Consider the following 14,633-nt stretch of genomic DNA (forward strand, 5'->3'; position numbering starts at 1 on the left):
AAATAAAAACCAATTAAACGATTGGGATAAATTTGTTTTGTTTTTTTTTTAATTATTTTTTTCTACAAAATATAATTTTAAATGCTTTAAAGATGAAATAAAAAACAATTATGCACTGATTATGAGAAATAATGGATAATGCAACTTAGAACTGCAGATTCAGCCAAATGTTCTTCATGAATTAAACCTGACAAAGACCAAATGATGGGGCTCTCATGTGATGGAATATAATGACAAGAATACATGCAATCATGGCGAATCAAACCCATGCCATATGCCATGCCCCTTGAATGTCCTAGTTTCAGTCCAACATATCTTTTTTTAAAGCTTCAAAGAACTCTTGAAGAAAAAAAATAAAAATCTTCTAATTGTCCTAACTTGTCACTATGTGTGTCCCCCATGTGGGTAATAATATCCATTTTATTGATTCAATTAAATAATATGTAAGCAAGGTTGATTATTTTGGAATACAAAAATTCAGATGGATGATTTTGTCCTTCTCATATGATATGATATTCACCGATTCTAGTTTTGTTTGGTTTTTAGTTCACATAGGATACCTTTTCAGCAACCATACTTGACAAAGAGACAGACCAGTGTGGGAACACAGTGGTTCTCAAGTCTGAATACATATGCATGTATATGTATTTTCTTACTATCTTTTATTTCTCTAACATGTTCATGTCACTTATTTCTCCATCTTTTATTTATAGAGGAGTTCAGTTATGTCTATACTGATTTGAACCATATATCACATATCAAAGAGTTAAATACATTTGATTTGCATCAGCGAAAGAGAAATAATATACTAATTAAAACAGCTTTTAGATTTATGAAATCAAGCTCAGATTGAAGGTAAAAGTAAGAAAAGAAACTCAAGATGAAAACTACACTCGATGTACCAAACTGTAAGCTTGTAACCTCAAAACTATGCATAACATACTTTCTGAAGTAATCTGATATCTTTAAATCTACAGAAGGGTCAAATCTTACAGGACTCTTCCGAAGTTAATGTTGCTTGAAATGTTCTTTTTACCACCTTACATGTGGCTAGAGAACTACCTTCATGTTAAGTTAGCAATCAACCTCCTCTAAGCTGCTCTTTTGTGACTGGCTCCCAAATCCACTTCAGCATTATATCCAATACAAAAGATAGTAACCCGTCATCTAAACCGGTCTCTGCTGGGCAGCAAACTTACATTATGCAATCACTATTCTTCCAAATGCATCAACCAGATAACTACTGCAGAATTTGAATCTTTGTTGAAACAACAAATCTTATCAAGCTGCATAAGCATAACAAGACGGGGATATATTAGATATTAGTCATTTAATAACACACTATTTCTTATTCTTTTATGGCTTCTTATTAATGATGTAAGTAGATACTAGCTCAAGTTCCATAGAAGATCAAGTTAATGCGAAACCAATGCCATTATCTACCTCCAATCCTTAATCTGGATGACTGAGCTTGTTTTGTGGGAGCACTTGGAACCAACTTGAAGAAACCCCAAATATTCTTCTAGTACTCCAAAAATCCAGCACTCCGAGCCTTGCCCAAAATTGACTCTATGCCATCATCACACAAACCAAAATTCTTTGCCACTGCAAAACCAGCATACATGCCATCCACAGCTGCACTTACAATCCCTCCAGCATAACCTGCTCCTTCGCCAACAGGGTAGAGACCTTTTAATGATGTGCTCTCATAAGTGTCATTGCTGCGGGGAATTTGGATCGGAGAGCTGGTCCTAGTCTGGAAGAACATTTAATGATTTGACAATTGTTTAAGATACCATTAATAAACTACAATGATTTGGTGAATCTATAGATATTTTTTCAACTAAAATAAAAATGAGATACGAGAATCAGACCATTTGTTAAGTAACATCCTGTTAACATTTAAGAAAAAAAAAATATATATATTTAACTGGGATTACCTCCACTCCATGAAGAAGGGCCTCTTTGGTGATAAAACCTGGTAACTGAGGGCTCCAAAGTCCAAGACAAGCAAAGTTCATTAGTACTCATTTGTGCATTCATCTTAAATGTAAAGGGACAGTTAATAATAACAAGAGAAGAAAGTAAAACCTCTTTGTCAAACGTTGAGATTGAATGCTGTAAAGTCTCTGTTATATGCATGGGGAATAACTCATGGAGATTTGCTGCCTTCACTCCTAATCGGTAACTTGATGGTGGCACAGATGTTACTGAAAGAACAAGTCAAGCTTAGCTTGCTGAACATATGATGGAAAACAAATCAGAAATGGCATAACAATCCTACCTGATAACTTATTGTCCAGAAAATCTGTAACTGTCTGCACAGGCACTACAAAATTTCCCCCTCCCATTTTAGCTGCTCTTTGCTCGAACTCCCTCTAAAATAACATTAGAACATGTTTAATGCTGTTATACTTTAGCTGTAAATATGTATGTCCAACCAGGCTAAAAGACCACTTGATGCATGTTCTTTGACATAAGCATATGGCAAAATAAGATATGAGCTTAAAGAAGGGTCCTATGGCCAATCTTAAAGTTGCATTGGGTTATAACAACAACTGGTAGGGAAAAAAAATAAAATAAAAGTACATCAGAGATATGAATAGGAAGGGAAAAAGTTTACAAAAGAAACAAAAAGTACCTGAAACTCAACCCCTGCAAGAGGTCCTTGGAGATTCAATGCATCAAAATCTTTTTTTGAGACAGTCACAACAAGTGCAGCATTTGCCCACTTTGACGCACGTCGAGAAAATGACATCCCATTGATACAGATTTCAGATGGATTTGTACTAGTAAGAACAACCTGCAAATAATATCTTAGTGACTCAATCCAGTGTTACAGGTGGACCCATCATCATTAATGATGACTCCTTGCATCTTTACATCAATTATGTGTAATTGATACATCTAGAAATTCATTCTTCACTAGACATTTACAATGCAAATATGGTTCTAACTTTTCATAATGCCCCATCTAGGAGGAAACCCACTATTGGATGATTCTTAACATATGAAATTTTGCTTTCTTTGGTGCATTAAGTAGTCAAAGCATTGCCCTGTCAGGTGAAATAAAAATAACAATATGCTCTTCAAGAAATTTAAAAACTGAAAAAAGTACCTGACCACCAGGACACATACAGAAGGAATAGCAGCTACGACTTGTTGCCCGCAAAGGTGCATCCCCATCCTCTCTACTTACATACTTGGCAACCTTGTAATCTGCCACTGGTACTTTACCACGTCCTCTGTGAACCTCAGTTGCCAATACAGAATACTTCATATTTGGAATAAAGAAAAAATCAATAAATAATTACAATAGTGATCAAAGAATTTACTTAGCCTAATAACAACACATTCAAAAATTTCAAATGAAGCTGACAACGTAACCAACCTGTAAACTGTTTACTACTTCTTGAGGATGCTCAATCCGCAAACCAACCTGTTCAGGCATTTAAGTTTTTATCAAGTTAACAAAGTATTCACAAGCTCAAGCACTACAACTAATAATACCAAGGAATCTGACTTCACCCAATACAATATCTAAAAACAAAAATGGAAAGATAGCATCTTAATGGTCAATTAGGCATATGCATAAATTTTTTCTTCTGGCAGACAAACCATATCGAGAGGGCAAAACAGCTTCCCTTTCTTACATTCACTTCTCCAACTACACTCTATTTAATGACATTAATTATGTCCTTGACTTACTAACTGTACATGCCTAGTGTGATCTTTGAACATAACAATAGCGTCAGAAATTTCTGAAAGGCACGGTATCGGAAGTGATGTAGGTTACAGTGGCTAGCTGATGTAGAGGATTCATGCATCCATAGACAACAAAGGGGAAGAAAGTTTCTTAGACAACAAAGTTTCTTTGAATAATCCAAATGAAAGGGGAAGAAAGTAACCCACAGCAAAATCTTTCGGGACCAAGTCCACACTATGAGATAGAAGCATTTGATAAAAATCGCGTGCAGAATGCCCAACAGCCATAACAACAGCATCATATCCCCATCTCTGGCTATTAGAGTGCAACCTGTCAACTGAATCAGAAACCTTGACACCCACAACTTGTGCATTATCTACAAGGAGATCGTCTACCCTCGTCCCAAACTTGATGGTAACCTGAGCATGTCAAAAAGCAATTATAAAAAATCTAGGATATGTAAGAAGTAATCAACATAAATCCAATAATATGCATTTGATTTAGCTAGAAAATAAATGTGCCACTCACACCCAGCTTTTGTAGATGTTGCCGGAAATTGCGAAGTAATGGAACCAATCTATCTGTTCCCAAATGAGGCTTTCCGTCAACCAAGATTCCTTCTGGAGCTCCAAAGTGAACTAAAGTTTCCATAACCTGAAGAGTAAATAAATCTGAATCAATCCACATAATGGTTGGGTAAAGGTTAAATGATGCACTTGACTGCAAAAATACATGGTTACTATATTTTGAGTAACACAATTCATCCATGAAAAAGATAATTATCAATAAATGACCCAAGTATGACCTATCTATTAAAAGCAAAAATATGCCCATACTTAATTTTCAAGAATACCAGAAGAGCGTGGGTTCCTAATTAAGAGAAACCAGAATGTGTGTATGTGTGTGTACATCTGTATGCATAATACCAATATGTCTCTTGTATCTTGTAATTGTTAAATATTAATTTTAGAGAAACTTTTGAAGTTCTCTCTTTGAACGCTATGTTGTCTATTATAATTCATGCCTTGATAGCTCTGTATTTGATAGTCCAAATTACACAAAGAGAAACCAAAAGGATAGAGAACAGCTCTGACCGCCAAAACACTGCCGCTGTTTCTTCCAATTCTAGTCACCAGCTTTCCATCACTCCAGGTACCTGCACCACCCTGCCATGAATAAGTCCTTGATAAATGACTCAATGGTAAATATATGTATGGATGTATGTACTACATAATGGCACATGTTTTATCTAGGCAAGAGAACAGCAATAAGTAAGAGCACAAGGTGAATCAAGTTATAAGTATAACCTCCCCAAAGCAAAAGTTGCTTTCCGGTTGCAACATCCGGCGGACAACCAAAGCACCAATGTCGCGCCCCCTCTGTTCAACGGGCTGACCTCTTTCTATTAAGGTGACATCTGCACCAAATTCCGAAAGAACAAGGGAGGCAAACAACCCTGCTGGTCCACTACCCACTACTGCAATTTTTGGTTTTCTAGCCGCTGGATACGTGTATGATTCTTGGGACCCATTGTTCATGTTATCTCCACTTTCTCTTGAAACTGTACCTTGATGTACTTTTTTAAAGTCATGTATTATACTGATCAAATCTCCGGATTTTTTTGCTTGAGGCATGTGTTCTACCAGTCCAACTTTAGGCTCCAACTCAGAAATGAAGTCCCAAGCACGAGGCTCTAGACTCAGAAGTTGGTCGACATCCATTTCCACAATGTATACGAATTTGGGCTCCTTCAGCCTCTACATAAAAGATATCAAGGGGAACAGAAAAGGCACATTAATTTAATTGTCGGGTAACCAAATTGAAATTAGTCCAACTTTGCTTTTACTATGTAAAACAATTTCACAGATAGATAGATTGGATGTAAATGGCCATTTTTCTAAATAAGACTTCACTTTCTAAACTCAACAGAAACAATTGCCATACGCAACACAACATACCTTCCTTGCATCAAAAGATTTCCGAACCACTGTGAATGCCTCCGACGGCAGCATTGAAGGAACCGGAAACTGAAGCACTTTGGCAATCTGTTCAAGCAAGCCCTCGGAGACGCCGAGAAAGTCCTTTCCAGGGTCCTTGTGGACCGGAACTCCGAGCTTGGAAAGCCTCCAAATGCCCTCGTGCTTGTTCTTCAAGTCCCGTACGATTTCCTTGTGCTTCAATTTGAGCTCCTTCCTCTCCGATGGGTACCTCTGCTTGCCGGCCCTCTTGGCGCAAAGGACTCGGACTGTGTGGGGGCGATGGTAAGGGACTGTACGGATACGCATAGGGTTTGGAGGGTGGAAGACCTCAAACTTGGAGGGAAGGAGGGACATGGCTTTCTGTCTACTCAGTTTTCAGATAAGGAACAACGGTTTCTTTCTATTTAAAAGAAACAAATTTTTTAAAACGGCATGTCGTTTTCTGTCTTCAAAGTATTAAGCTGCTTTTATTATGTTATTTGAGCTCATGGGAGATAAGTATTAGGCTCATTTCTTCACGGTAGAAAAAGGGTTCTTGTTCCCTAAGACTTTAATTTTTTCATTCATACTATACAGAAAAATAATCTCCATACTGTCAATTTCAAAAGTTCGATTAAATTCATGGATAAAATCATCTACAAGCTTTGAACTGAACTCTTCTTTGAAAATAATTGTCCAAAAAAAATCCCCAGCACCAGCTGTTACAATATAAGCGGATGGCCACCACAGGTGTGGTGGATAGCTAGGACCGAACTTGATATGTTGAAGGCTTGCAGCCAGTTAAGCTTTTCCAGATGAAGGTTTCCAACTTCACCAATTGCCTACATCAGCATCACAAGACTGGTAGAAGTCATCTGGCCGTACAATGTTCACCTCTTCAAACTCATTATCATCTGGAAGCAATGGAGAAAATAACATTAGATAAAAAGGACAATACACAATCTTAAGTAGGGTGAATATTGAGTGCACATATCATCTTCACAATGCAGATATTATTTCCACTCCAGTGTAGGACTGAAGGACGTGTTCATGTTCCCCGTAAGGTATCCTCTTGCTTTAAGCTGCACTATGCAAACATGTTGATCCTAGGTCCTTGTTTAACTTTCAAAGCATACCTCTATATCTATATTACCACAAACTAGCAACAAATAGTCCTACCCCATCAAAACAGAGAAGCACACATTATCAATTGCCATTATAGAACTTATATAAGTGTATGAAAGCTAATTTAACTTCACCAGAAAATGAAAAAACTGACTAAATCAAAATGGGCCTCAAACACTGCTGAAATAACCATAAGGTCGATAACCCAAGTCATAAGTAAGAGCACACCCCCCCAAACCATAAGGTCCATGGGGAACTCCCATAAGTAGTTCGGGATAAGGTGCACATACCCCAGCTCAGACCAAAAAATAGCGAGAGCAACAAAGAATAAACAAAGGCATGCAATACTTACCCATATTGAAAGTGTTGATTGCAATAGAAACTATGTGTAGAAACAAAAAAAAAAGAAAAAAAAAAGAAAAAGAGACTCAACCTTTTCTCAAGGTCAGTGCCACAACGGCATCATTTTCAACCTGAAAAAACATGAAAAAATCATGTCAATGACTGAAGGCATCAACACATTTAGAGCTCATTGAAATTAGTAGTAATGAATCTCTAAGTTCAAGTCCCCCCCCCCCCCCCCCCCACACCCCCCAGAAAGAGAGAAATGAACTATGATAATCAAGTTAAAAGAAATGTAATTTTTGTTTGGTACCTTTTGATCTGCCAATGTCTTTGAATCCTCCAGTACTTCCCCAGTACTGACTAGGATCAAACGCTGATCATTTACTGGTTGCTCAATAAGATTATGCAATTTCTGCTTAATATCTAAAATTATCTCAGTTGGCTCACACTGGATAAAGTAAGTTGTTTTACTATGCTTAACACGGATATACATGGCCTGGAATAAATAAATAAATAAACAAACAAATCAGGTGTACAGTTTTTTTCGCTAATGAATCAAGTATACAGCTGTGGAAAAACAGTAACCCAGGCCACACACAATTACAACAATCCTTTTTTTTTGAAAAGTTAGATGCAATTTCTCCAAAGAAATAACAATAGACAGGTAGATTTAATCTTCATGCATAAATATGATCGAAAATCCGAAATGCAACACAGCATCAAAACCCATATCTCAATAGCTTCAGGTACGACCACTTACATTTTAATCCCAATTGTATTGTACAAACTCAAATCATTATGTTCTCAAATTGGTCTTTCATTGGAAAGAAAAACTTCAACATATACACTAATTTCTGCATTAGCTTTATGTGCTCATCTATATTTACCAAAAATGTAATGAAACGAAAAGGAATAGAGAGGATCGTGTACACACCATTCTTCAACTGTAAACGGAATATGGGCAGGAGTTCTCTCTGTAATAGGCTGCCAAGAAAATCCTGCTAAATCAAAACTAAATATGACATGTTCATGTTATGCATCAAAGATAGAATCACAATCAAGCAATTTAACAAGAAGATAACTATTTGATTCATATTACTTCACTTTGTATGATACTAATTGTCCACATGTTAACATTTGCAATAACACACAACACTACTAAGTTTTTTTTTTTTTTGCCTATCTTAAAACAAGAATCTGGATATTTTGTATTCACTGTGAACATTGAACGAGAGAAAGTAAAAAGACCGATTTTAAGGAAGGAAGAAAGAAACAAACTAAAAATAATAAATAAATAAATAAACAAAAAAAAAAAAAAAAGCAGAGAAAAGGCTAGGACATAAGTTACGACTTACGAGTTAAGAATTCCAACCACAGAAGTGGTGAGTTGTTTTGGTGGCCAAAGTCTGACCTTCGAAATCAACTTGAGCCTCTTTCTTCTTCCGGTGAACCTGTATCGAATCAGCTTCTCCGACGTCTGACGACGTTTCTTGTGTTTCGCTGCTGGCCGAGACTTGCCCCTCTACCAATTAGGTGATTCTCCTCTAAAAATATTAATTTTTTTATAAAGAAAAAAATAACTTTCTTTTTCTCTCTGGTAATTTGTTTTTTATGATAATAGGAAAATTATTACATACAAATTATACAATGCTGCATAGAATAGAATATAAGGAAAAGTTAAAAGAAAAAAATTAAGGCTCAGTACGGAATTACGGATCGGTATTGGTATTTTTTTATTTTGGTATCATTTGATTTTGGTAATTTTTAGTTTGATAATTTTTGGTAAACTTTGATTTTCGGTTCTATTTCGGTAATGTTACTATCTAATAATTTTGGTTAATTATTGGTTAGCTTTGGTTTATTTTTTATTTATTTTTTATTTATTTTTTATTTATTTTTTATTTAATTATAATAATATTAATTATAGTTAATTCCAGTAGTGGTCTCTTAACTATTCACGAGTGATATTTTGGTCCATCAACTATTTTTTAATTTTTAGAGTCTTCAAAATTTTTCACGAATAACACTTTGGTTCATTCCATCAATATATAAAAGTTTTTTTTTTTCCAATAATGGTTCTTTAACTATTCTAAGAGTGATACTTTGGTCCTTTAATTAATATTTTTAATTTATAGAAAAACTTTTATTTAGGTCATTTAATTTAATAATTTACTGACTAAAACCTTATGACTTTTAAAATTCTAACTAAAGTTCAATAATATTTTAACCATTCCATATTACATAATATTAGTCTATTAGTTTCAATTTATTCACACATACCAAGTGCCGAGCCCTTGGCGGTCATTTTCAAGTGTTCGACAGTGCATTTTTACTTCTTCTCAATCCCTGGTTTGTCAGCTTTATATTAGGTTTTCACTATGAGATTTTGAGCTCCTTCCAAAATCTTAGAATTAAAACTTAATATGTAGCCTCCACAATCTCATTATATACCCTAAGAAGGTATGACCGTATGAGGTAAACTTATACTTTATACCCTATACTCTAAAAAAATAATGACATATTTCTTTGACAAAACAATTGTCAAAAGTAGGGGTGGACATAACCCAATGCAACCCGACCAACCTAGCCAAAATGGGTTGGGTTGGTTCGGTTTCTAACACCCAATTTAGAGAGGTCGATTCATAACCCGACCAACCCGACCTCAAATGGGTTGAGGTTTCAAATAACCGACCAAACTCGACCTAAAAATAAAAATTAAATTAAATATTCACATGTCTAGTTTCTCATCTCACCTTGTTTAGAATGGTCAAAGGCTCAAAGCAATGAAAACTCATCTCACATTCCCTAGTTTTATGGCCTATGTTCTTTAATATCATAATAAGTTAATATTAATCTTTCACATGGCTTTATTCTTTAATATATTAATATTAATGTTTCACATATATGACTTTTTTGTTTTATATGTGATTGTAATTGTTCCACTATAAAAACATGTATGCACTAAATTGAGTTCATGTGTAGAAAATAGAGATAATAATTTTATAACTTAAAGAGAGTTTTCTTCATTTTTAATTTGGGTCTAAATTTTAATTGTATTTTGAAACATGTCCAAATTGATCAAACCGACCAACCCAACCCGACTTTAATTGGTTTGGTTTGGTTCGGTTGTTTCACCTTCATTGAGTTGGTTTGGTTTGAAAAATCATCAACTCGAAGGCATTGGTTTGGTCTACAGTTTGGGGGCTAAACCAAACCAAACCGATCCGTGTCCACCCCTAGTCAAAAGATTTTATTTAGAAAAAATAAGAATTTTATTTGGAAAAAAAAAAAAAGTCATAAGGTTTTTTCTAAATAAAAAATGTTAGAAAGACTAAATTCTCATTTTCCCTAATTTCTATGGTCATTAAACGTTTTCATTTGTCTCACTTTAGTCCATTTAAATTGCTGACATAGTAATTGTGAGTCACATAAATGAATACTTACATAGATATAAGCATAATAAAAAAAATTAAACTTTAAAAAGTAATTCGAACAATTAATCTCATTATTATTGTAAAAATTCTACTAAATCAAAAAATTATTATCTAATTATGATCAAATAAATAGACGAATATTATATTTGATAAAAATATATGAATGATTGTTATTATAATCAAATGACTAAATGACTTTCGAATTTGAAAATGTTTTACAAAAATGATATTTGAACTGAAGGCTAAAAAATGAACAATTCATATTATGATTTTACATCGTATGGTGGGCCTAATTTTTATTTTTTTTATCTATATATTAACTTGCTAACCAGTTAGGTTTATAGTATTTTTGATAATATCATATCCTTATTATATTTTTATTATATTTTTATGAAAAGAGTGCTTTAAAGTTAATTGATTAGCAAATTAATACGAAGCTAATCACCATTTTAAGTCTATCACATGACTAATTTTATAATCTAAATTATCCATTTATGTTACACTTCAAAAATTATTATTAAAAAAATTAATTAAATCGAAATAATTTAGTGTAATAAAATAAAATCAACCCATGTACATAGGAGATTCGTACAAGCTGACAGCCTGACACTAGGGGGTGTTTTTGAGTTGAAATAATGTGTAATAAATTAATAGAAGTCAGACTTAAGTTTTACAAGTGTCCCATCTTTATTGGGTTGTGATACAGGTTGGATTACTAACCTGGTATGACGGGGGACATGAAAGTTTCTCTCAGAACGGAAATTCTATCCCGCTCTTTGGTCTCGTGGATCAAAGAAAACCAGTGAATCGCCACGAGTCTGTTGCGACAATAACTCCGCCTGCCCCTACAAAGGTGTCAGCTCAGCTATTCAACTCAGGTTAGGGCTTTCCACAGCTTCCCGTAGACTTCACCGCACCTAATCGCCTCTTCCTCGCTACCATGGGCAACGCATCCTCGATCCTCACTCAATACGACATCGAAGAAGTCCAGGAACACTGTAATCACACATGTAAGTAACTAATGCATTCTTGCAAGCCAATCTCATTACTTGATTTTTGCGTCCGCATCTTGGATCATGGAGCTTAGGGTTTCTTAGCCGTTTGATTTGGTTTGCGTGTCTATGTTTCTAGTTTCGCAGCAGGAGATAGTTTCTCTGTACCAGAGGTTCTGTCAGCTCGATCGCAGTGGCGGAGGTTTCATTTCCGCCGACGAGTTCTTGTCCGTACCTGAATTCGCCGTCAATCCTCTCTCTCAGGTCCTCTCTCTCTCTCTCCCTCTCTATATATATATTTATTATATTTCTTAATGTCTGTATGTATTGGTAAATAATGCCCACAGAAATTCTCTCTTTATGCAAATCGATTATATGAATAAGTATGCAGTACCATTTCATCTTTCAGAGATTGCTGAAGAGGTTGGATGGATTGAACTTTAAGGAATTCGTAGCATTCTTGTCGGCATTCAGTTCTCGTGCAAGCTCGCAACAAAAAATTGAGTGTAATATTTCGTGATTCATTAACACTTCACATTAGAAGTACAAGCTTGATTAGTTCCCTTGTTCTGAGTTGCAGCTTGGGGTCTCTATCTGTTTTGTAGTTATTTTTAAGGTATATGATGCAGACCGCAATGGGAAAGTCACATTCAGTGACATGCTGGATGTTTTACGGGATTTGACGGGACAGTTCATATCTGAGCAGCAGAGGGAGGTAGGTTACTATCAGAAATTTGTGTCCCTATATAATTTCTCTTATGCCCTGTTTGGTGCAGATAAGGCAGAATTTTTGAATTGTAAATTTTCATGATTTATGCAAACTTAATGCTCTCAGTAACTGCTTTTTAATTTATGCAATGAGTCAAATCTGCACTAGTGGTTTGGGTTCAAAATTTGCTCTTCTGTGAAGTATCTACCATACAACCTATTCTCATTGCCAATATGTTTATCTGGAATGTGTTCAATCACCTATCATTATTCATTAGCTATTCGCCATCTGTTTTGAAGCTGTCAATCAAAAAATAATATGGGTTTTCATTTAGGATTCAGGTTTCATTTCAAAATGACGTGAAGTTTGGTTCTTAGGCATAAAAGAGAAAAAAATATTTATAAATCAGAAAGAAAATGTGCTCTTTGTAGACTGATTTCCTTCACAAAAGTATCCTCTTCAAGACCTAGTTTTCCATATGACTATGCCTTGGTGATTGAAAACATGTCTTCAATTTTTCTTCATAACATGAATTGATTTATACTGTTGTGGAATTTTGAATTACCAAGTCTGAGGAGGTACCAGTTTGGCTATTTTTGTGTTTGATATTGTGTACGTGTGTGCATTTTCTACAGCAAGTATTGACCCATGTCCTAGAGGAATCAGGCTATACAAGGGATTCTTCGTTAAGCATATCGGACTTTATGAAGGTACCGCACCATTATAAGTTCTGTGTTGTAATTGATGCACATGATTATATATATATATATATATAACTGGTCTGGCCATTTTCTTGTATTATCTCACTTATATAATTTAGCTTGTTTCATCTTTAGTGATTCTGTTCTGAATTTTGAATCTTCTGATTAATATAGTTTGTTTGACATTGCCCTTCCTAGCCATGCTTTAGGAGACAATGAAAGAGATGTTCTTAGGGAAGAGAGTTTTTGGAAGCAATTTTTTACTATGTTCATGAGACCATGGATTGAATAAAGAAAAGAGAACTTTGATTTCTCATTTCCATGGCCATGCAAGAATTTCAAGGGTATGACATTGACTTGTCATTTTTTCATTCATAGTAGAAGTGATAGCTTCATTTATCTTTGCAACAGTCTTAGGTTATACACACACAGAGAGATATCTTTATGTATGGGAGGGATGGAGGGTTCCTCTAAATTTTTGCTGAATGCATTACATTATCTTCACTGAAGTCACGCTATTGTTGGGTCCAGTATATATGTGATAAAACATAGTGTCATGCTAGAGTGATTTGAAGGTCTAATATCTCCAGAAGTTGAGATGTTTTCATTTTCTTGAAATTCTTGTCTGTTATACCTTTGGAAATACCAAAGAGAGTAAAGCAATTTAATTTTCTACTTGTACTTTTTTCTTCTCTAATCAGACTAGTAAATACTTTCGGAAACATTATTTGAAGTATCCATCAACTAACTTTTAGTTTCCAATTCACCTCTTGTGTTACATCAGTTTGAAGGGACTTTAATTCATCTGGTCTGCATATGTTTGAATGTCTTTGAAATAATTATACTTGCATTATTCTATTAATGCAATAGAAGATGTAGAAAGCATATATGCTTCTCACTAATAAGAGATGATATAAAAATATTTTCCTCATTGTTTACAGACTCTCGGCAACTCCGATTTGAAGATGGAGGTTGAGGTTCCTGTAGATTGAAAATGAGATTGACAAATCTCAAAGAAAGGGTTTCTCAGGGTTTAAAAGGGGCATAACACGCTTTCTGCTTCCTCATAAATTGTGTCTGAGCACTTATTTGGGTTTGGCATTGCTCATTTTGCAACTGGTATGTAGAACAGTAGCACAATGCATTTGTTGTTGGCTATCTATTACGTAGGCTCGAGTCACTGCACTACAAGTATGTAGTACATGGCAAATGATTGATTGCTAGTTCTGCTTGTTGAATAACGTGATTTATGGACATCTTTCGCCGTTGACTAGGGACAAACAGTTACGCTATTTTAAAGGGCTGTTTTGAATACAATTCCATGAACCTTCTCCAGAACCTCCACACTGAGCAATCAGATTAGGTTGAGTGTGTTATCAGGTGCAACTCCTAGTGATTCATTAGAATTTTTGGTTGTTTTGAGTGTTGGGAATACTGGGGCTCATGATCATGTCAAGGTGTTATCCATTTTTGGATGCATAGGCATTGGCCTTTGGTATTCAAATCCATGTCTACCATTCAGCTAAGCTAACCATACTCATCTTCTTTGCCTGCATTGTTCGTCATTTTTCATTTGTATATGACATTATTTATTCAAATGCCTTTTCAGATGTTCTTTTTCTTGAATAATTTCTGTTCGTGTGTCCATGTGCACGTGTGAAAT

General features: G+C 35.1%; 3 protein-coding genes across 9 annotated transcripts; 1 reads left to right on the forward strand and 2 right to left on the reverse strand.

Moving 5' to 3' along the window:
- Window positions 1–847: 847 nt before the first annotated feature.
- Window positions 848–6,154, reverse strand: PDE327 (FAD/NAD(P)-binding oxidoreductase family protein). Its single transcript, XM_086243223.1, has 13 exons — window positions 5,665–6,154; window positions 5,014–5,463; window positions 4,801–4,872; window positions 4,235–4,360; window positions 3,913–4,125; window positions 3,392–3,439; window positions 3,119–3,274; window positions 2,642–2,803; window positions 2,285–2,378; window positions 2,092–2,210; window positions 1,941–1,985; window positions 1,444–1,756; window positions 848–1,286 (listed from the first exon to the last, which is right to left on the reverse strand). The coding sequence occupies exons 1-12, from the start codon at window positions 6,037–6,039 to the stop codon at window positions 1,523–1,525; spliced, it is 2,094 nt and encodes a 697-aa protein (XP_086099349.1). The 5' UTR covers window positions 6,040–6,154; the 3' UTR covers window positions 848–1,286; window positions 1,444–1,522.
- A 69-nt stretch (window positions 6,155–6,223) lies between these two features.
- Window positions 6,224–8,656, reverse strand: LOC147285823 (uncharacterized). 6 transcript variants are annotated; one of them, XM_086243231.1, is made up of 5 exons: window positions 8,546–8,656; window positions 8,069–8,118; window positions 7,445–7,630; window positions 7,223–7,262; window positions 6,224–6,578 (listed from the first exon to the last, which is right to left on the reverse strand). In XM_086243231.1, the coding sequence occupies exons 2-5, from the start codon at window positions 8,069–8,071 to the stop codon at window positions 6,496–6,498; spliced, it is 312 nt and encodes a 103-aa protein (XP_086099357.1). In that variant the 5' UTR covers window positions 8,072–8,118; window positions 8,546–8,656; the 3' UTR covers window positions 6,224–6,495. The 6 variants fall into 6 exon arrangements, with proteins under 6 accessions (XP_086099357.1, XP_086099356.1, XP_086099355.1 ...); XM_086243230.1 differs by having other exon boundaries at window positions 6,225–6,578; window positions 8,069–8,132; XM_086243229.1 differs by having other exon boundaries at window positions 6,225–6,578; window positions 8,490–8,656.
- Window positions 8,657–11,291: 2,635 nt separating this feature from the next.
- On the forward strand, window positions 11,292–14,576 carry LOC147285824 (uncharacterized). 2 transcript variants are annotated; one of them, XM_086243225.1, is made up of 6 exons: window positions 11,292–11,578; window positions 11,700–11,824; window positions 11,970–12,066; window positions 12,190–12,275; window positions 12,905–12,979; window positions 13,912–14,576. In XM_086243225.1, exons 1-6 carry the CDS (start codon window positions 11,509–11,511, stop codon window positions 13,960–13,962), a joined length of 504 nt encoding a protein of 167 aa, XP_086099351.1. In that variant the 5' UTR covers window positions 11,292–11,508; the 3' UTR covers window positions 13,963–14,576. The 2 variants fall into 2 exon arrangements, with proteins under 2 accessions (XP_086099351.1, XP_086099350.1); XM_086243224.1 differs by having other exon boundaries at window positions 11,296–11,578; window positions 12,166–12,275.
- The last annotated feature ends 57 nt before the right edge of the window (window positions 14,577–14,633 follow it).

The sequence above is a fragment of the Dryas octopetala genome, chromosome 5 (assembly GCF_963921425.1).
Source record: "Dryas octopetala chromosome 5, drDryOcto1.1, whole genome shotgun sequence".
NCBI lineage: Eukaryota > Viridiplantae > Streptophyta > Magnoliopsida > Rosales > Rosaceae > Dryas > Dryas octopetala.